The sequence below is a fragment of the Theropithecus gelada genome, chromosome 20 (assembly GCF_003255815.1).
Source record: "Theropithecus gelada isolate Dixy chromosome 20, Tgel_1.0, whole genome shotgun sequence".
Lineage (NCBI taxonomy): Eukaryota > Metazoa > Chordata > Mammalia > Primates > Cercopithecidae > Theropithecus > Theropithecus gelada.
This window is the reverse complement of record NC_037688.1, coordinates 54,819,462-54,841,204: the sequence shown is the minus strand read 5'-3', so window position 1 is coordinate 54,841,204 and position 21,743 is coordinate 54,819,462. Positions and strand designations below refer to the sequence as shown.

Below are 21,743 nucleotides of genomic sequence, written 5' to 3'. Positions count from 1 at the left end.
AAAAAAAAAAAAAAAAAAAAAAAAAAAAAAAAAAAAATTTAAAGGAAACTATTAAGAAAATAAAAGTATGCTCATATGGCAGATATTGTGACGTATTACACAAATGCCTAAAGTTTAGGAAACACTGCTTTTTTTTTTTTTTTTTTTTTTTTTTGAGACAGAGTTTCACTCTTGTCACCCCGGCTGGATTGCAGTGGCATGATCTCGGTTCACTGCAAATTCTGCCTCCCCAGTTCAAATGATTCTCCTGCCTCAGCCTCCAGAGTAGCTGGGATTACAGGCATATGCCACCATACCCGGCTAATTTTTGTATTTTTAGTAGAGATGGAATTTCACCATGTTGGTCAGGCTGGTCTCGAACTCCTGACCTCAGGTGATATGCCCGGCTCGGCCTCCCAAAGTGCTGGGATTACAGGTATGAGCTACTACACCTTGTCACTTTATTTCTTTTAACCCCGCAAGACACTTAGATGAGATAGGGATCAGTGTACACATTTCACACACGAGGAAACAGGACCAAAGGATTAAGAGACTTGACCAAGGTCACGTGGTTGTAAAGTGGTAAAGTCAGGATTTGAATAAAATTCTCATTTGATCCCAAGTTCATTGCTGTTTCCAGCCAGCATCCTTCTGTGTGAGAGATAGAAAACTGAATGAAATACTGATCCAGTGTTTAAGTAGAACTTGTTTATTTAGCTACTATTATATGCCAGGCATCAGGCTAGGTTCTGACAGGGGAAGGGGAGTGAAATAGAAAGTTGATGAGGCCAGGCCGGTGGCTTATACCCGTAACCCCAGCACTTTGGGAAGCCAAGACTGGATGAAGACTGGATGATTGATTGAGGCCAGGAGTTCAAGACCAGCCTGGTCAACCCTGTCCCTACAAAAAAAAAAAAAAAAATGTGTTTTTCATTAGCTGGGCATGGTGGCACATGTGTGTAGTCCCAGCTACTCGGGAGGATCAGTTGAGGCCAGGAGTTCAAGGCTACAGTGAGCTATGATCACACCATTACACTCTAGCCAGGGAGACAGAGTGAGACCTGTGTCTAAAAAAACCAAAAGCAAAACAAAACAAAAAGATGACCATGATACGAGCCCAGACTTTGAAGAAATTGCAATCTGGCAGGAAAGGGTCATAAATGAAAGAAATGACTTTGGGAGGCCGAGGCAGGTGGATTGCTTGAGCCTAGGAGTTTAAGACTGGCCTGGGCAACATGGAAAACTCCAGCTCTACAAAAAAATTAGCTGGGCATGGTGGCGTGTGCCTGTAGTGCCAGTTATTTGGGAGGCTGAGGTGGGAGGATCACCTGAGCCCAGGAAGTTGAGGCTGCAGTGAGCCATGATTGTGCCACTGCACTCCAGCCTGGGTGATGAGAGTGAGACCCAAGAAGAAAGACAGCAAGGAAAGAAAGAAAGGAGGGAGGGAGGGAGGGAAAAAGGGAGGGAAGGAGGGGAGAGGAGGAGAGAGAGAGATAGAGAGGAAGGAAAGAAAAGGGAAGGAAGAAAGAAGAAAAAGAAAGAGGAGGGAAGGAAGGAAGGAAAGAAAGAAAGAAAAGGCCGAGTGCAGTGGCTCACTCCTGTAATCCTAGCACTTTGGGAGGCCGAGGTGGACAGACAAAAGGTCAGGAGTTTGAGACCATCCTGGCCAATATGGTGAAACCCCGTCTTTACTAAAAATACAAAAATTAACTGGGCATGGTGGTGGGCACCTGTAGTTCCAGCTACTCAGGAAGCTGAGGCAGGAGAATCGCTTGAACCTGGGAAGCAGAGGTTGCAGTGAGCCAAGATCACGCCACTGCACTCCAGACTGGGCGACACAGCAAGACTCTGTCAAAAAAATAAATAAATAAATAAATAAGACGGAGAAAGAAAGAGAGAGAGAAAAAGAAAGAAAAGAAAAAGAGAAAGAAGAAATAAATAAACAAACAAATAAATAAATGAGGGGAGGGGGAAAGGAAGGGAAAAAGAAAGAAAGAGACACCTTTTATTCTGGGAATCTTGATAATTTGATTCGGCTGGAACACAGAAAGAGAGATGGGGACCAGGAGAAGATAGGCCTGGAAATGTGGGGTCGTGCCCAATGTAAGCCCAGCTAAGGAGTCCAGACTTTATCCTACAGGCGGTGAGGATCCACTGGCATAGAGCATTGGTAGGATGGGAGGGATGGACACTAGAGACTGTGGAGGTGCACATTCCTTGCCTTGGTAACCAGTTGGATAGAGGAAGTGAGAAAGGACTCTCAACGTTCTTATTCTTGGTTGATGGTGCCCAGAAGACACATAGCAAATAGGAGACCCAAATCTTTGGCCTTTGCTTCCTTTAGGCCTGTGACCCTGGGCTGTCTCGAACGTGTGACCAGAACACCTATCTGAGTGGCCTGTGTTACCTCTTCCACCAGAATCTGCAGGGTGCCATGCTGCAGGGGCGCCCTGGTTTTCAGGGTAAGGAACTGGGGACTCAGTGGATAAAAATACCTCCCAGTGGCTGCCCCTAGGGAGAACCAGCATGGGCGGTCAAACACCAGAGATGCTTCATTGGGTCCCTTGCGTCTGGCCTCTGCAGAATGTATCAAGGGCAACGTAGACCTGGTATTTCTGTTTGATGGTTCGATGAGCTTGCAGCCAGATGAATTTCAGAAAATTCTGGACTTCATGAAGGATGTGATGAAGAAACTCAGCAACACTTCCTACCAGGTAAAAATGCTAGTTAGGATTCTTGGTTGCAGGCAACCAAGAATGGCTTAAACCATGAAAGGAAATTTTAGTATGTGGTATCCTCAGAGCCTATGGGCATGGCTATAACTGGGCCTCTGGAAGGGATAAGAACCAGGGAGTTGAAGGCTTCTAGGAGTCTCTCTAGTTCTCATTTCCTTTTTTTTTTTTTTTTTTTTTTTTGAGATGGAGTTTCACTCTTGTTGCCCAGACTGGAGTGCAATGGCACGATCTCAACTCACTGAAACCTCCGCCTCCTGGGTTCAAGCGAGTCTCCTGCCTCAGGCTCCCAAGTAGCTGGGATTACAGGCACCTGCCACTATACCCAGCTGATTTTTGTATTTTGAGTAGAGACGGGGTTTCACCATGTTGGCCAGGCTGGTCTCAAACTCCTGACCTTGTGATCCACCCACCTTGACCTCCCAAAGTGTGGGATTACAGGCGTGAGTCACCGTGCATGGCCTTTTTTTCTTTTTGAGACAGGGTCTCACTGTGTCCCCAAGGCTGGAATGCAGTGACACGATCATAGCTCACTGTAGCCTCAAACTCCTGTGCTCAAATGATCCTCCCAAGCAGCTGGGACTACCCGTGTGCACCACTGTGCGTGACTAATTTTTATTTTTTATTTATTTTTATTTTTTATTTATTTTTTTGAGACGGAGTCTCGTTCTGTCGCCCAGGCTGGAGTGCAGTGGCGCGATCTTGGCTCACTGCAAACTCCACCTCCCAGGTTCACGCCATTTTCCTGCCTCAGCCTCTGGAGTAGCTGGGACTACAGGCGCCCACCACCATGTCCGTCTAATTTTTTGTATTTTTAGTAGAGATGGAGTTTCACCGTGTTAGCCAGGATGGTCTCGATCTCCTGACCTCGTGATCCGCCCGCCTCGGCCTCCCAAAGTGCTGGGATTACAGGCATGAACCACTGCGCCTGGCCCATGCGTGGCTAATTTTTAAATTTTCTGTAGAGATGGTTTATCATTGTGTTGCCCAGACTGATCTCAAACTCCTGGACGTCTCAAGAGATCCTCCTGCCTCGGCCTCCCAAAGTGCTGGGGTTACAGGCATGAGCCACTGTGCCCAGCTAGTTCTCATTTCTGTTTCTTTTTGAGTCTTTGCTTCCTTATTCTCTTTTCTCAGTCTCTGTAGACTGGCTCCCTTAGCACCTTTAGACCACATGGACCTATAGAAAGCTCCTAAGTTCACATGTTAAAGTTCCAAGAGGGCTTTTTACCTTTCCCTCAGCCAACGCCTCCCTTTGCAAATTCCCAGTTCTCAGAGAAGAAGCTCTGGCTGGCCTAGCTTCAGTCAGGTGTTGATCCCTGGCCCAGCCAACTGTGTCTAGTTAAGCACGGTCACTCAGCAGAAATATGGCTACTGGAACCCATCCCTGTCAGTGACATAGGTGGACCCAGAGAATAGGAGCTCAACACACAGTATTACATGAGGGAGCAAGGTTTATTTCGTTTTATTTCTGTGCTTATTTGTATATTGCCTCATTTTCAAAAGAATTATCTAAGGCAAGGATGTGGAGTTGAGTTGCCCAGGTCCTGCATAAGAAGACATTGAGCCAGGCACAGTGGCTCACACCTGTAATCCCAGCACATTGGGAGGCTTAGCCGGGAGGATCACTTGAAGCCAGGAGTTCGAGACCAGCCTAGGCAACATAGCAAGACCCCATTTCTACAAAACATAAAAGCTAGCCCAATGTGGTGGCATGTGCCTGTAGTCCCAGCTACTTCGGAGGCTGATGAGGGAGGATGGCTCGAGCCTGGGAGGCTGAGGCTGTAGTGAGCTATGGTTGTGCCCTGCACTCTAGCCTGGGAGACAGAACAAGACCCTGTCTTGAAAAAGAAGAAGTAGAGTTTGGGGCTGGGCACTGTGGCTCACGCCTGTAATCCCACACTTTGGGAGGCTGAGGCAGGTGGATCACCTGAGGTCAGGAGTTCGAGACCAGCCTGACCAATATGGTGAAACACCGTCTCTACTAAGAATACACACACACACACACAAAATAGTCAGGTGTGGTGGCACGTGCCTGTAATCAGAGCTACTTGGGAGGCTGAGGCACGAAAATCGCTGGAACCCGGGAGGCAGAGGTTGCAGTGAGCCAAGATCATGCCACTGCACTCTAGCCTGAGCAACAAGAGTGAAACTCCATCTCAAAAAAAAAAAAAAAAGAAAAGAAAAGAAAAGTTTGGAACAGACAAATGGAAAGGGATATATAATTGAATATCATTTCTTCCTTCCTTTTCTAGTTTGCTGCTGTTCAGTTTTCCACAAGCTACAAAACGGAATTTGATTTCTCAGATTATGTTAAACAGAAGGACCCTGATACTCTGCTGGAGCATGTAAAGCACATGTTGCTGTTGACCAACACCTTTGGTGCCATCAACTATGTCGCGTGAGTTCCCTTTTGCAGGAGAGCGCGTGTCCAGTCATTGGTTCTGGGTGATCTACCCTCTTCCAGCTGCAGGGCGCGGGAACTCAGTAGGTAGGTACAGCAAGGGGCAGTTTATTGTCTGAATTAAAGTGGAACAATTTTACTGCAGGTTCTTTTGGTTGTACATAACAGAAATCTACTCTGTACTAATTAAATCCAAAAGAGAAACTCTAAGCCAGGTGCACAATCTGTAATCCCAGTGCTTTGGGAAGCTGGGGTGGGAGGATCTCTTGAGCCCAGAAGTTTTTGTTTGGTTGGTTGATTTTTGTTTTTGTTTTTTGAGATGGAGTTTTGCTCTTGTTGCCCAGGCTGTAGTGCAGTGGCGCGATCTCGGCTCACTGTAACCTCCGCCTCCCAGGTTCAAGCCATTCTCCTGCCTCAGCCTCCCAAATAGCTGGGATTACAGACCTGTGCCACCATACCCGGCTAATTTTTTTTGTATTTTTAGTAGAGATGGACTTTTACCATGTTGGCCAGGCTGGTCTCAAACTCTTGACCTCAGGTGATCCACCTGCCTTGCCCTCCCAAGGTGCTGGGATTTACAGCACTTTGAGTGCTGTAGTCCCAGCTGCTTCGGAGGCTGGGACTACAGGTGTGAGTCACCACACCCGGCCTATGAGCCAGGAGTTTGAAGCTGCAGTGAGCTATGATCACATCATTGCACTCCAGCCTGGGCAACAGAGCAAGATCCTATCTCTAAAAAAATAAAAAATAATTTAAAAATGAAGAGCCAGGACACCAATGTGGCTGGAGAGAAATAAGTGAGAGGGGGAAAATAGTAGGTGATGAGGTCGGAGAGATCATGAGGGTCTGGATGGGTTAGTGACTTGGAGGCCATAGTGAGGACTTTGGCTTTCCTCTGAGTAAGATGAGAAGTCATTAGAGGTTTTGAGTAGAAGAGTGATGATCTGATTTATGTTTTTTAAAAGGTCCCTCTGGCTGCGGGGTTGATATTAGACTGTAGAGGGGGCAAAGGCGGGGGGAAGCGATAGGGCCAGTTAGGACGCTATTGAAAAATCCAGATAGAGACAATGGTTGTCTAAGCCAGGGTGGAAATCCATGAACAGGACCCGCAATAGGCCCATGTCTGTGTGGATGGAGATTGGAGAAGCATTTTGCATCCAGATAGAACCAGAGGTCTTGATAGCAGGTGTTCATGGGTAAGACGGTTCACATCTTGCTGCTGTTTCAGCAAGAGCTATGGCCAACCCAACTTGCTCAGAGGGAGGTTGTGGGCAAGGCAGGAATTTTCTTTTTCTTTTTTTTAGAGTCAAGTCTCACTCTGTTGCCCAGGCTGGAGTGCAGTGACGTGATCCTAGCTCACTGTAGCCTTAAACTCCTGGGCTCAAGCGAACCTCCTGCCTCAGCCTCCTGAGTAGGGACTACAATCACACACCACCATGCCTGGCTAATTGTTTTCATCTTTGTAGAGTTGGGGTCTTGCTATGTTGCCCAGACTGGTCTGGAACTCCCAGGACAGAAATCTTTAGCCTTGGCCCATCTGGTGTTCAGTTCTCCCTTCTTCGTTTATTTTTTAAATTTTTTTGAGGGTGGAGGATTTTAGCAAAAAACAGAAAGCCTGCTAGACAAAATCTAAAAGAGCTCTAACAGTAGTTCTCCCTCCTTCATCTCACATGCACAAGCACCTCCCCTGTGCTGGGCGCCAGAGATACAGCAACAAATCCAACATGGTCCTTTCCTTGAGGAGCTCATGATTTAGGGGGAAAATTGACAGAGAAGTCATGGTAATTCATTGGGTTCACTGCTATAGTAGAGATCCGGAGGCGGGCTGGGTACTATGGGAAGGCAGAGGAGGTGCTGGAAGAGTTTGCTCTGGAAGAGTGACTCCCCAATTTTCTTAAGCTGTGGGACCCTCTCTTCCACATTGAAATCTCACTTGGATCAACATCTGCAACTGATTAAAGAGTGGTGGCCATGTGGTTGCAATGGAGGGTGGGAAGCCCAGAGTCATTTCTCACAAAACCTCCTCCTCCTGCCCATGGGCTCTGGGACACCCTCTGGACTGCCCAGGATGCAATGTGAGGACCCCTGGTCCAGAAGGAAAGGTTTAGAGGTGACTGCTGCAGGCTTGGAATCCCGGCCTGGGAGATCCAGGAAGGGCTTTTGCGTAACCAGTATGGCGGTGACTTGATGAGCAGGTGGGGAAGGAGACCTCAGGCCCTGGTTTTGGGGAGTCTCTCACCTCCTCCTTTCCTGGACACAGGACAGAGGTGTTCCGGGAGGAGCTGGGGGCCCGGCCAGATGCCACCAAAGTGCTCATCATCATCACGGATGGGGAGGCCACTGACAGTGGCGACATCGATGCGGCCAAAGACATCATCCGCTACATCATCGGGGTAGGGTCCCGGCTGCTTCCTACATCTCGCCTTCCCTCTCCTCTTTCTGAACCCCAGGCCCCTTTCTTCCTGGGGCCAAACTCTTGTGAAAATAATGGCAAACTGGACTGAGGTTTGGGGGATTTCAGCTCCTCACTCTCCTCTCCCTCACAGATTGGAAAGCATTTTCAGACCAAGGAGAGTCAGGAGACACTTCACAAATTTGCCTCAAAACCTGCGAGCGAGTTTGTAAAAATTCTGGACACATTTGAGAAGCTGAAAGATCTATTCACTGAGCTGCAGAAGAAGATCTATGTCATTGAGGGTGAGTGACAGGCCCTGGGAGAGGGCTCGGGAGGCTGAATACAGAAATTCCCCTGGGACATCAGGCCAGGCTCAGCGGATCACGCCTGTAATCCCAGCACTTTGGGAGGCTGAGGCAGGTGGATCAATTGAGCCCAGGAGTTTGAGACCAGCCTGGGCAACATGGAGAAACCCCATCTATACTAAAAATACAAAAAATGGCCAGGTGTGGTGGTGAGTGCCTGTAATCCCAGCTACTCAGGAGGCTGAGGCACAAGAATCTCTTGAACTCAGGAGGCAGAGGACGCAGTGAGCCAAGATCGCACCACTGCACTCCAGTCTGGGTGGCAGAGGAAGACTCCATTTCAAGAAACAAAAAACAAAAAACGAAAACGGCTGAGCGCGATGGCTCACACCTGTAATCTCAGCCCTTTGGGAGGCCGAGGCGGGCAGATCACCTGAAGTCAGAAGATCGAGACCAGCCTGGCCAACGTGGCAAAACCCCGTCTCTACTAAAAATACAAAAATTAGCTGGGCATGGTGGCGCACGCCTGTAATCCCAGCTACTCAGGGGGCTGAGGCAGGAGAATTGCTTGAACCCAGGAGGCGGAGGTTGCAGTGAGCCGAGATCACGCCATTGCACTCCAGCCTGGTAGGCAACAGAGTGAGACTCAGTCTCAAAAAAAAAAAAAAAAAAAAAAAAGAACAAAAGACCTTCATATTAGAAACACAAATAATAATAAGCACTTACTGAATATCTGATCTTGTGCTAAGGGCTTACCTAAATAAAACAGACCTTTAGAAGGAATTTAGGAGAGGGTCATTTGGGAGCAGCCTCTGTGATCTTCCTTTCTCTTCCTTCTTTCTCTCCTTCCTTCCTTCCTCCCTTCCTTCCCTGTCCCTCCCCTCCCCTCCTCTTCTCTTCTTTTCTCTTCTCTTTCTTTTCTATTCTTTTTGGTTTTTTTTGAGACAGAGTCTTGCTCTGTTGCCCAGGCTGGAGTGTAGTCACACGATCTTAGCTCACTGCAAGCTCCACTTCCCAGGTTCACGCCATTTTCCTGCCTCAGCCTCCCGAGTAGCTGGGACCACAGGCACCCACCACCACGCCCAGCTAATTTTTTGTATTTTTGTATTTTTTAGTATTTTTTAGTAGAGCCTCTGCACCTGGCCTCTTTTCTTTTTTTGCTTTTCTTTCACAGGGTCTCACTCTGTCACCCAGGCTGGGGTACAGTGGCATGATCACAGTTCACTGCAGCCTTAGCCTTCCAGGATCAGGTGATCCTCCCACCTCAGCCTCCCAAGTAGCTGGGACTATAGGTATATGATACCACACCTGGCTAATTTTTTTTTTTCATTTGGTACTTTTTGTAGAGGCAGGGGTCTCGCTATGTTGCCCAGGCTGGTCTCGAATTCCTGGCCCCAAGCAATCTGCCCGCCTCGGCCTCCTAAAGTGTTAGGATTATGGGCGTGAGCCACCACACCCAGCCCTCTGTGATATTTCTTTCTGAAATTCCATCTTCTCTTGGAGCTCAGGTTGATCCAGGACTGACCTATGTCTTGCTGGTGTGATCTGAGCCCTGCAGAGTGAATATAATTCCTCCCCCTTCTTGCTCAATGTCTTGCTGTCACTTATCTGAGGCTCCACATTACTTCAGAAGGGCAGACGGGCAGGGGCCAGTGTGAAGAACCCACAAGTCTTCTTTCCTGGCCTAAGATAAGAAAAGATTTGTATCGTGGTCACCGGATGGAGGACTGATTATGGAGGGCATTTCCCCAGGAAGCTTACTTGGCTGAAAGATATGTGATTCCTACAGGAAAGTCTCCTTTGCTAGGACACAGCCTTGGTGGTCAGTTCAGTTAAAGAAGCAATGGGCTGGCCGGGCGCGGTGGCTCACGCCTGTAATCCCAGCACTTTGGGACGCCTACGCGGCTGGATCACGAGGTCAGGAGATCGAGACCATCCTGGCTAACACAGTGAAACCCCGTCTCTACTAAAAATACAAAAAATTAGCCGGGCGTGGCAGCGGGCGCCTGTAGTCCCAGTTACTCGGGAGGCTGAGGCAGGAGAATGGTGTGAACCTGGGAGGTGGAGCTTGCAGTAAGCCGAGATTATGCCACTGCACTCTAGCCTGGGCGACAGAGCGAGACTCCGTCTCAGGGAAAAAAAAAAAAAAAAGAAGCAATGGGCTGAGAGCGGGGGCTCATGCCTGTTATCCCAACACTCTGGGAGGCCTAGATGGGCGGATCACTTGAGGTCAGGAGTTTGAGACCAGCCTGACCAACATGGTGAAACCCAGTCTCTATTAAAAATACAAAAATTAGTTGGGTGTGGCAGCGGGTGCCTGTAATCCCAGCTACTTGGGAGGCTAAGGCAGGAGAATCACTTGAACCCAGGAGGCAGAGGTCACAGTGAGCTGAGATTGTGACACTGCACTCCAGCCTGGGTGACGAAAGCAAAATTCTGTCTCAAAAAAAAAAAAAAAAAAAAGAAAAAAGAAAAAAAGAGCAATGGTCCAGTCTGGGCAGCATAGCAAGACCCCATGTCTAAATAAATAATAAAAATGAAAAGTGAATTAAAAAAAAATTTTTTTTTAAAAATTCACTCTCTGGCCAGGCACGGTGGCTTACGCATGTAATCCCAGCACTTTGGGAGGCCAAAGTGGGCGGATCAAGAGGTCAGGAGATCAAGATCATCCTGGCTAACACAGTGAAACCCCAAACCCCGTCTCTACTAAAAAAATTAGCCAGGCGTGGTGGTGTGTGCTTCTAGTCCCAGCTACTCGGGAGGCTGAGGCAGGATAATCGCTTGAACCTGGGGGTGGAGGTTGCAGCCACTGTACTCCAGCCTGAGTGACAGAGACTCTGTCTAAAAAAAAAAAAAAAAAAAAAATTCACTCTCAACTGGCTTTTAAGCTGAGATATGAAAGATGAGATTCAAACAGCAACATGAGGAAGGTGGAATGAGGGCAGAGAGAAGCACAGGTGCAAGACCAGGGGCAGGGAAAGGGCTCAGCATGCCAGGAAAATGGAAAAAGTTCAGTGTGACCGGAGCACGGTGAGGAAGGGAGAGAGAAGGTTGGCAAGGAGGTAAGTGTCTTCCAGACCCTCAGAAAGAGTTTCGATTTCAGTGTGAAGATTGATGAGAAATCATGAGGAGTTTTTTGTTGCTGTTGTTTTGAGACAGGGACTCACTCTGTTGCCCAGACTGGAGTGCAGTGACGCGATCACAGCTCACTGCAGCCTCAAACTCCTGGGCTCAAGCAGTCCTCCCACGTCGACCTCCTGAGTAGCTGGGACTACAGATACACACCACCACACCTGGCTAATTTTTAAATTTTTTTGTAGAGACAAGAGTTTCTACTATATTGCCCAAGCAGGTCTTGAACTTCTGGGCTCAAGCAATCCTCCTGCCTCAGCCTCACATAGTGCTGGGATTACAGGCATGAGCCACTATGCCTGGCTGAGGCAGAGTTTCTACTATATTTCCCAGGCTGGTCTTTAACTCCTGAGCTCAAGCAATTCTTCTGCCTCAGCCTCACAAAGCGTTGAGATTACAGGCATAAGCCACTGCGCCCAGTCCATGAAGAATTCTTTTTTTTTTTTTTTTCCTGAGACAGAGTCTTGCTCTGTCACCCAGGCTGGAGTGCAGTGGCGTGATCTTGGCTCACTGCAACCTCAGCCTCCTGGGTTCAAGCAATTCTCCTGCCTCAGCCTCCCGAGTAGCTGGGAGTACAGGTGCCTGCCACCACACCCAGATAATTTTTTTGTATTTTTAGTAGAGATAGGGTTTCACCATATTGGCCAGGCTGGTCTCGAACTCCTGACCTCAGGTAATCCACCCGCCTCAGCCTCCCAAAGTGCTTGGATTACAGGTGTGAGCCACTGTGCCTGACCTTTTTTTTTTTTTTGAGACAGAGTTTCACTCTGTCGGCCAGGCTGGAGAGCAGTGGCCTGATCTTGGCTCACTGCAACCTCCAGTTGTTTTTGAGCCTCCCAAGCTCAAGCAATTCTCCTACCTCAGCCTCCCAAGTAGCTGGGATTACAGGCGTGTCCCACCATGCCTGGCTAATTTTTGTATTTTCAGTAGAGACAGGGTTTCACCATGCTGGCCAGGCTGGTCTCGAACTCCTGACCTCAGGTAATCTGCCCGCCTTGGTCTCCCAAAGTGCTGGGATTACAGGTCTAAGCCACCACGCCCAGCCAGTGAAGCATTCTTAAGGAGAAGCTATATAAGCCAGGCACAGTGGTGCATGCCAGTAGTCCCAGCTACTTGGGATGCTGAGACAGGAGTATCTCTTGAGCCTAGGAGTTTGAGACTGCAGTGAGCTATGATGACACCACTGCACTCCAGCCTGGGCAACACAGCGAGTCCCTGTCTCAAAAAACAGAAAGAAGGTGTATTTCAAAGGCAGGAATATCATGATTTGGTGACGTGTTGGAGACGAGATGGAGGAAAGAGAAGACTGCATGTGGATTTGGTTTCTTAGCATGGTTCATTAGGTGAGTGGGAGTGCCATTCATTGACGTGAGAAGCCTGAGTTAGAGCAGAAACCAAGAGCTGAGTCTTGGACACACGGAGATGAGTAATTGGATATTCAAATCTGGAGGCTGGGCACGGTGGTTCACACCTGTCATTGTCCCAACACATTGGGAGGCCGAGGCGGGTGGATCACCTGAGGTCAGGAATTCAAGACCAGCCTGGCCAACATGGTGAAACCCCATCTCTACTAAAAATCCAAAAATTAGCTGGGCATGGTGGTGCACCTGTAATTCCAGCTACTTTGGGAGGCTCATGCAGGAGAATCGCTTGAACCCAGGAGGCAGAAGCTTTAGTGAGCTGAGATTGCGCTGCTGCACTACAGCCTTGGCCACGGAGAGAGACGCCATCTCAAAAAAAAAAAAAAAAAAAATTAGCCAGGCGTGATGGTGTGTGCCTGTAGTCCCAGCTATCCAGGAGGCTAAGCCGGGAGGATTGCTTGAGCTTGGGAGGTTGAGGCTGCAGTAGGCTGTGATTGCGCCACTGCACGCCAACCTGGGCAACAGAGCAAGACCCTGTCTCAAAAACAAAAAACAAACAAATCTGGGACTCCCAGGGTATTACATGAGAAAGTCAACTCAGCATTAAGTCACTCCCTGGGTCTGCCTGACCCTCACATGCATGCCTTCTACCTTAACCCAGAGGTAAATACCTCACTTCTTCCCTGTCCTGCCATGAATTTTTTTCACTGCATTTACGGCTGTTGGGTCTCACCTGTTCTCTGCTTTGTTCCCCAGGCACAAGCAAACAGGACCTGACTTCCTTCAACATGGAGCTGTCCTCCAGTGGCATCAGTGCTGACCTCAGCAGGGTGCGTGCTGGTCTGGAGCAATGAGCTGCAGGGAGTGCAGCTGACTCCGGGGGGTGGATCGGTGGGTAGCTGACCCGCTCATCTCCTTCCCTGGGCAGGGCCATGCAGTCGTGGGGGCCGTAGGAGCCAAGGACTGGGCTGGGGGCCTTCTCTACCTGAAGGCAGACATGCAGGATGACACATTTATTGGGAACGAACCGTTGACACCAGAAGTAAGAGCGGGCTATTTGGGTGAGTACTTTTCTTTTCTGCTGGGTTCTTCTGGTTGTAGGGTCAGACGGTCGCTCAGCCTGGCTTCCAAAACAATAATGAAAGCAGTTAAGCAACCAGCATGAGCAAAGTCAGAGTTTAAATATGGCTATAACATTCATAATTTATTGTCTGTATTTTCTGATGCTTTAACATCTTGGGGCTGTGCTCATCCTGAAGAGACTACGCCTCCCAGGGTTGGCGAATTCCTAGAGATAGTAAATAACTTGCCTGTGAATATACCTTGTAGCTGCTCATGGTGGCTCACGCCTTTAATCCCAGCACTTTGGGAGACTGAAGCATGTGGATCACCTGAGGTCAGGAGTTCAAGACCAGCCTGGCCAACATGGTGAAACCCTGTCTCTACTAAAAATACAAAAGTTAGCCAGGCATGGTGGTGCATGCCTGTAGTCCCAGCTATTCTGGAGGCTGAGGCAGGAGAATTGTTAGAACCCGAGAGGTGGAGGTTGCAGCAAGCGGAGATCACGCCGCTGCACACCAGCCTGGGCAAAAGAGCAAGACTGTGTCTCAAAAAACAGGGTCGGGGCCGGGCGCGGTGGCTCAAGCCTGTAATCTCAGCACTTTGGGAGGCCGAGACGGGCGGATCACGAGGTCAGGAGATCAAGACCATCCTGGCTAACACGGTGAAACCCCGTCTCTACTAAAAAATACAAAAATCTAGCCGGGCGAGGTGGCGGGCGCCTGTAGTCCCACCTACTCGGGAGGCTGAGGCAGGAGAATGGCGTGAACCCGGGAGGCGGAGCTTGCAGTGAGCTGAGATCCGGCCACTGCACTCCAGCCTGGGCCACAGAGCGAGACTCCGCCTCAAAAAAAAAAAAAAAAAGAAAACAGGGTCGGGCACAGCGGTTCACACCAGTAATCCCAGCACTTTGGGAGTGAGGTGGGTGAATCACCTGAGGTCGGGAGTTTGAGACCAGTCTGGTCAACATGGCGAAACCCCATCTCTATTAAAAATACAAAAATTAGTCGGGCATGATGGCGGGTGTCTTTAATTCCAGCTACTCAGGGGGCTGAGGCAAGAGTATCTCTTGAAACCAGGAGGCAGAGGTTGCAGTAACTGAGGATCACGCCACTGCACTCCAGCCTAGATGACAGAGCAAGACTCCGTCTCAAAAAAAAAATATATATATAGGCCTTTTATATGCAAACCAACCAATTCCAAGCCCATATCCCCAGCCACCTCCTTTGTCTAATCCGTACACACCAAGCCAATAGTTCCTCTGCCCTAAATCAGCTCAGGGCTAGGCATCAATCAACCAGAGGCCACCGCTATAGCCCAGAGTCAGCCAAAATTATTCAAACTGTGCAATCCTAAACTTGCTTGAACTTGCCAACCTAACTTACCACCCTTCCTTGTGGAAACCACAAGAAGAGCTCTGGGCCATGCTCTTCCCTGGCTCCTCCTGCCTCTCCACTAATCTGATGTTTCTCTGTCTGGCCCTGCGTGGCATCCAGTGCCTCCTGCCTCTTGGAACTGTGACTAGTAAACTTCTTTCAATGACAGTAACTCTCTATACCACCAGTCACACCTATATATTAAATCCCAGGCACATTTTTAAACAACCTGCCTTATCAGTAAGAGGACTGGCTACTCCTTTTTGAGGCTTCCTCCTCTTGAATTGTCCAAGATTACCTGAGGTCAAGAGTTCGAGACCAACCTGGCCAAAATGGTGAAGCCCTGTCTCTACTAAAAATACAAAAAAATTAGCTGGACATGGTGACGCGCACCTCTAGTCCCAGCTACTTGGGAGGCTGAGGCAGGAGAATCACCTGAACCTGGGAGGTGAAAGTTACAGTGAGCCGAGATTACACTACTGCACTCTAGCCTGGGCGACAGAGACAGACTTTGTCTCAAAAAAAAAAAAAAAAATTAGTTGGGCATGGTTGTGCATGCCTGTGGTCCCAGCTACTTGGGAGGCTGAGATGGGAGGATCACTTGAGCCTGGGAGGTTAAGGCTGTGGTGAAGAAAAAAAAAAAGAAAAAATAACTCTAAAATTTAATCTCTAGCTGGGCATGGTGGCTCACACTGTAATCCCAGCACTTTGGGAGGCTGAGGTTGGCAGATCATTTGAGGTCAGGAGTTCGAGACCAACCTGGCCAACATGGTGAAAGTCCGTCTCTAGTAAAAATGCAAAAAATTAGCGAGGCATGGCGGCGTGCACCTGTAATCCCAGCTACTCGGGAAGCTGAGGCAGGAGAATAGCTTGAACGCAGGAGGCAGAGGTTGCAGTGAGCTGAGATTGTACCACTGCAGTCCAGCCTGGGTGACAGAGCAAAACTCTGTTTCAAACAGAAAAAAAAGAAAAAAAGTTTAATCTCTAGTTAGACACCCACCCCACTATCCACACACGTAAATATATACATATATGTGGATAGATAAATAGAATCCTGAGTGTCTACTATGCTACTATCCTTCAGATCTCCGTTTAGCTATCACTAGCATAGCACTAAGCATTTTATATATGCATCTTATTTAACTCTCAAAACACACCCCATGAGATTGGTACTGTTCCTTTTTTCTTCTTTAGACATAGGGTCTCGCTCTGTCACCCAGGCTGGAGTGCAGTGGCGCCATCTTGGCTCACTGCTGCCTTGACCTCCTGACTTTGAGAAAGCCTCCTGTTTCAGCCTCCCAAAGTGCTGAGGTTATAGCCATGAGCCACAATGTCCAGCCTCTTCCCTTTTTGTAGATGAGAAAACTGAGGCAGTGCAGAGGCATGAAGCAATGTACTTAAGACTACACAGCTAGGAAACAGTAGCACTAGGATTTAAACCTTGTCTCACTGAGTTCAAGGATCTGAAGTTCTTAACCCTTGTGCTTCCAGACTCCATACGACAATAGGGAAGTGGTTCCGTCTCTTCACTCTTCCTTCCATGTGCTGTAGAGCCCTGGCCAGCTCTGTTTTCTTCACTCACTTTCAAGTTCTCTGCACAGAGACCATCAGATGGGGTCAGTGACTCATCCCAGAGGATTCCTGCTGGTGGCTCCTGTCTCTAGCCCAAGCCTGGGTCCAATTTCCTGCAGTGTTTCCTAGAACATTCAATAGTGATTGTCCTGGTATCTTAGAGGAAAGAACCTTGTTACCGGAAGTTGAAGATGAAGACAGCCTGACACTGACATGATATCTTTTTTTTTTTCGAGACTGAGTCTCTCTGTTGCCTAGGCTGGAGTGAAGTGGTGCAATCTCAGCTCACTGCAACCTTTGCCTCCCGGGTTCAAGTGATTCTCTTGCCTTAGCCTCCCATATAGCCAGGACTACAGGTGCATGCCACCATGCCCAGTCAATTTTTTGTATTTTTAGTAGAGACGGGGTTTCACCATGTTGACCAGGCTGGTCTCGAACTCCTGACCTCAGGTGATCCACCCACCTCAGCCTCCCAAAGTGCTGGGATTACAGGCGTGTGCCACCACGCCTGGCCAGCATGATATCTTTAAGCATGAAAATTTTTCATATTTCCTGCTTTATTTTATTTTGTTAGAGACAGGGTCTCACTCTGTCACCCAGGCTAGAGTGTAATGGTACCATCGTAGTTCACTGCAGCCTTGAACTCCTGGGTTCAAGCAATCCTTTTGCCTCTCAGCCTCTCTAGTACCTGGGACCACAGGTGTGCACCACCACACCTGGCTAGTTTTTGTAATTTTTTGTAGAGATGGGGTCTCACTATGTTGCCCAGACTGGTCTCAAACTTCTGGCCTCAAGTGATCCTCCTACCTCGGCTTCCCAAAATGTTAGGATTACAGGCGGGAGCCACTGCACCTGGACGACATGCTTTATTTTTAATATCCATGCCAACTTTGCGTTCTTCTAATATATCCCATTTTATTTTATTTTATTTTATTTTATTTATTTTGAGACAGAGTCTCACTATGTCGCCCAGGCTGGAGTGCAGTGGCGCGATCTTGGCTCACTGCAAGCTCCGCCTCCCAGGTTCACGTCATTCTCCTGCCTTAGCTTCCCAAGTAGCTGAGACTACAGGCGCCTGCCACCATGCCCAGCTAATTTTTCATATTTTTAGTAGAGATGTGGTTTTACCGTGTTAGCCAGGATGCTCTCTCAATCTCCTGTCGTGATCCGCCCGCCTCAGCCTCCCAAAGTGCTAGGATTACAGGTGTGAGCAACTGCACCCAGCCTCCCGTTTTATTTTATTTTATTTTATTATTTAAGAAAAAAGAGGCCAGGCATGGTGGCTTACACCTGTAACCCCAGCACTTTGGGAGGCTGAGGTAGGTGGATCACCTGAGGCCAGGAGTTCGAGACCACCCTGGCCAACATGGCAAAACCCTGTTTCTACTAAAAATACAAAAAAGTATCTGGGTGTGGTGGCTGGGCACCTGTAATCCCAGCTACTTGGGAGGTTGAGGCAGAAAATTGCTTGAACCCGGGAGGCGGAGGTTGCAATGAGCTGAGAACACGCCATTGCATTCCAGCCTGGGCAAGAAAGCGAGACTCTGTCTCTAAAAAAGAAGAAAGAATGGAGTCTTCCTTACTAATCCTCAGGTAAACTGAGGCTCAGAAGAGGCTCCACACTCCACTTGTGGTGCACAGCTGCTTTTCCCTGGGTGTGCATGTCACCCACAGTTGAAGAAATGCCATCCCCAAGATGGCAGGATTTGGTCGGCTGGGAGCACATGGCTGCTTTTCTCAGGAGAAGGTCTTCAGCTGTTTTGATGCATCTCTGCTACTAACCCAATTCCCTGGGGCCCCTGCCCCTCTCCTGCTGGGTGTTCTTCCAGCATCCTCTGTTCCTAACTCCACTCCCCGCACACTTTCCTCAGGTTACACCGTGACCTGGCTGCCCTCCGGGGAAAAGACTTCGTTGTTGGCCTCAGGAGCCCCTCGATACCAGCACGTGGGCCGAGTGCTGCTGTTCCAAGAGCCACAGGGCGAAGGACGCTGGAGCCAGATCCAGACAATCCATGGGACCCAGGTGCGCACAGTCCAAGGGCATCTGCAGACCAGGGACTGGAGGGACACATGTCACACTCCCTTCTGTCCTTTGAACGCTCATCCACTTACATGTTTACCCTGTGCTAAACACCATCACATTTGTCCCTCATAACACACGGAGGTAAGCCCTGTCATCTCCCTCTCTAGTTTAAGAAACAACCTCAAAGAGCCCACCTTGTCTTAATGCACGTAGACTAGGGGTGGATCCAGGATTGGAACCTGCATTTGAGGGAGTGGCATAAGATGAACTCGGTACAGGTATCTCCCTGCCAGCCTCTGCTGTTCCCACAGGCGTCTCCCCAAACACCTGCCTCTCCCCACAGATTGGCTCTTATTTCGGTGGCGAGCTGTGCGGCGTCGACGTGGACCAAGATGGAGAGACAGAGCTGCTGCTGATTGGCGCCCCACTGTTCTACGGGGAGCAGAGAGGAGGCCGGGTGTTTATCTACCAGAGAAAACAGGTGGGGCCAGGACCTGGGGCTGAGAGGGAGGAGGCGGAGCAGCAGAGATTCGCAGCTCCCAGTTATTCTGAAGGCTTTCTCTGTCTGGTCATGTGGTGATCAAACTTTTAGAACGACAGAGAGGCAATAGCGAATCCTCACTGGGGAAAGACTGTGTGCAGGGTCCAGTGCCAATATTTCTTTTTCCTTTTGAGACAGAGTCTCGCTCTTGTGGCCCAGGCTGGAGTGCAGTGGTGCAATCAGTGCTCACCACAACCTCTGCCTCCTGGGTTCAAGGGATTCTCCTGCCTCAGCCTCCCGAGTAGCTGGGATTACAGGTGTGTGTCTCCATGCCCAGCTAATTTTTGTATTTTTAGTAGACACGGGGTTTTGCCATGTTGGTCAGGCTAGTCTTGAACTCCTGACTTCAGGTGATCCACCCGCCTCAGCCTCCCAAAGTGCTGGGATTACAGGTGCCCTCCACCACACCCAGCTAATTTTTGTATTTTTAGTAGAGACAGCATTTTGACATGTTGGCCAGGCTGGTCTCTAATCCTGACCTCAGGTGATCCACCCGCCTCGGCCTTCCAAACTGCTGGGATTATAGGCGTGAACAGCTGCACCTGGCAGGCGGCGCCAAACTTTTTATAGACACGACCTCACTTTCCTCATAACCACCTGCTGAGATACTACAAGCTTTATTTTATAAATGGAAATCCCTGGGGTGCAGTGGCTCATGCGTGTAATCCCAGCACTTTGAGAGGCTGAGGCAAGACGATTGCTTGAAGCCAGGAGTTCAAGACCAGCCTGGGCAACATGACAATATCCTGTTTCTACAAAAATAAAAATAAATAAATTAAAATTTTAAAGTTAGCCAGATGTGGTGGTACATGCCTGTAGTCCCAGCTATTTGGGAGGCTAAGGTGGGAGGATTGCTTGAGCTCAGGAGTTCGAGGCTGTAGTGAGCTGTGATTACGCCACTGTACTCCAGCCAATGCAACAGAGCAAGACTCCCTCTCAAAAAAAATTATCCAGGCCGGGCGCGGTGGCTCAAGCCTGTAATCCCAGCACTTTGGGAGGCCGAGATGGGCGGATCACGAGGTCAGGAGATCGAGACCATCCTGGCTAACACGGTGAAACCCCATCTCTACTAAGAAATACAAAAAATAGCCGGGCGAGGTGGCAGCGCCTGTAGTCCCAGCTACTCGGGAGGCTGAGGCCGGAGAATGGCGTGAACCTGGGAGGCGGAGCTTGCAGTGAGCTGAGATCCGGCCACTGCACTCCAGCCTGGGCTACAGAGCAAGACTCCGTCTCAAAAAAAAAAAAAAAAAAAAAAAAAAAAAATTATCCAAAAAATGTATATATATAAAGGGAAACCCCAAGGCTCAGCAGGGGGATGTCTGAAACCACAAGGTCACAGTAAGAGGACAGTAAGAGGCTGGGCTGGTGCTTGAACCCTGGTTAGTCTGACAGCTCCATTCCAATTCTTGGAGGGACCCCGTCTTACCATTTTTAGCGTTCTTCACTCAGTTGCTCTGTGACAGCTTGCTGAGTGACTTGGGTGTGACCTGTCTCTTGCTACTTCCTAGTTGGGGTTTGAAGAGGTCTCAGAGCTGCAGGGGGACCCTGGCTACCCACTCGGGCGTTTTGGAGAAGCCATCACTGCTCTGACAGACATCAACGGCGATGGGCTGGTGGACGTGGCTGTGGGGGCCCCTCTGGAGGAGCAGGGAGCTGTGTACATCTTCAATGGGAGGCATGGGGGGCTTAGCCCCCAGTCAAGTCAGGTGAGGTATCCTGCCTGCCAATCACACTCCATTCTCGGGTGCCCTAAGCCCCCAAGCCCAGACCCCACTCCCCAGCCCGACCCTTCCCTCCCTCCAACCTACTTCTCCTCAACTTAGTGATAATTCCTTTCTTGCTCTCAGCGGATAGAAGGGACCCAGGTGCTCTCAGGAGTTCGGTGGTTTGGACGCTCCATCCATGGGGTGAAGGACCTTGAAGGGGACGGCTTGGCAGACGTGGCTGTGGGGGCTGAGAGCCAGATGATCGTGCTGAGGTGAGATGGGGCTCCCGGGTCATACCTGATGACCCCAGCTCTTATCCTATGTTTTGTTTATATTTTATTTATTTATTTATGTTGGGTTTTTTTAGAGACAGGGTCTCTCTTTGTTGCTCAGGCTGGAGTGCAGTGGCGTGATCACAACTCACTGCAGCCTCAAACTGCTGGGCTTAAGTGATCCTCCCACCTCAGCCTCCCAGGTAGCTGGGACTACAAATGCTCGCCACCACAGCTGGCTAATTTTTTTTTTTTTTTTTTTTCGTAGCAATGGGGACTTGCTATGTTGCCCTAGCTGGTCTCAAACTCCTGGTCTCAAACTATGCTTTCTCCTCAGCCTCCCAGAGTGCTGGGGTTACAGGCAGGAGCCACTATGCATGGCCTAATTTTTATTTTTTTAATATATGGTCTTCCAGGCCAGGCACAGTGGCTCACACTTGTAATCCCAGCACTTTGGGAGGCCAGGGCAGGTGGATTACTTGGGGTCAGGAGTTCAAGACCAGCCTGATCAACATGGTGAAACCCTGTCTTTACTAAAAATACAAAATTTGCCAGGCGTGGTGGCAGGCACCTATAATCCCAGCTATTCAGGAGGCTGAGGCAGGAAAATTGCTTGAATCCGGGAGGCAGAGGTTGCAGTGAGCCGAGATCGCGCCATTGCACTCCAGCCTGGGTGACAGAGTGAGATTCCATCTCAAAATAAAAAAGAAAAGAAAAGAAAAAAAGATACAGTCTTGTTACTTTGCCCAGGCTGGTCTCAAACTCCTGGGTTCATGGGATCCTCCTGCCTCAACCTCCCAAGTAGCTGGGATTACAGGCATGAGCACCGCACCTGGCCACATCCTCTGTGCAGTTACTATGTGCCAGGCCCTATGCAGATGTTTCG

At 49.1% G+C, this 21,743-nt stretch overlaps 1 protein-coding gene and 1 non-coding gene across 3 annotated transcripts in view; one reads left to right on the top strand and one right to left on the bottom strand.

The window, feature by feature from the left end:
• The window catches only part of ITGAL (integrin subunit alpha L), a 52,841-nt gene that overhangs the window by 4,047 nt on the left and 27,051 nt on the right, over positions 1-21,743 (top strand). Inside the window, exons 5-15 of one of the 2 annotated variants that reach the window (XM_025370194.1) lie at positions 2,324-2,441; positions 2,563-2,693; positions 4,967-5,112; positions 7,376-7,508; positions 7,662-7,812; positions 13,065-13,138; positions 13,237-13,369; positions 18,187-18,338; positions 18,682-18,819; positions 20,388-20,585; positions 20,727-20,857. In XM_025370194.1, coding sequence (XP_025225979.1) covers positions 2,324-2,441; positions 2,563-2,693; positions 4,967-5,112; positions 7,376-7,508; positions 7,662-7,812; positions 13,065-13,138; positions 13,237-13,369; positions 18,187-18,338; positions 18,682-18,819; positions 20,388-20,585; positions 20,727-20,857 — 1,505 coding nt within the window. The remainder of the gene's footprint in view (positions 1-2,323; positions 2,442-2,562; positions 2,694-4,966; positions 5,113-7,375; positions 7,509-7,661; positions 7,813-13,064; positions 13,139-13,236; positions 13,370-18,186; positions 18,339-18,681; positions 18,820-20,387; positions 20,586-20,726; positions 20,858-21,743) is intronic. The other variant, XM_025370195.1, reaches the window with a different exon arrangement.
• Positions 6,704-6,764, bottom strand: LOC112614860. The gene has a single exon (XR_003117169.1). It is a non-coding gene; the product is annotated as a U7 small nuclear RNA (small nuclear RNA).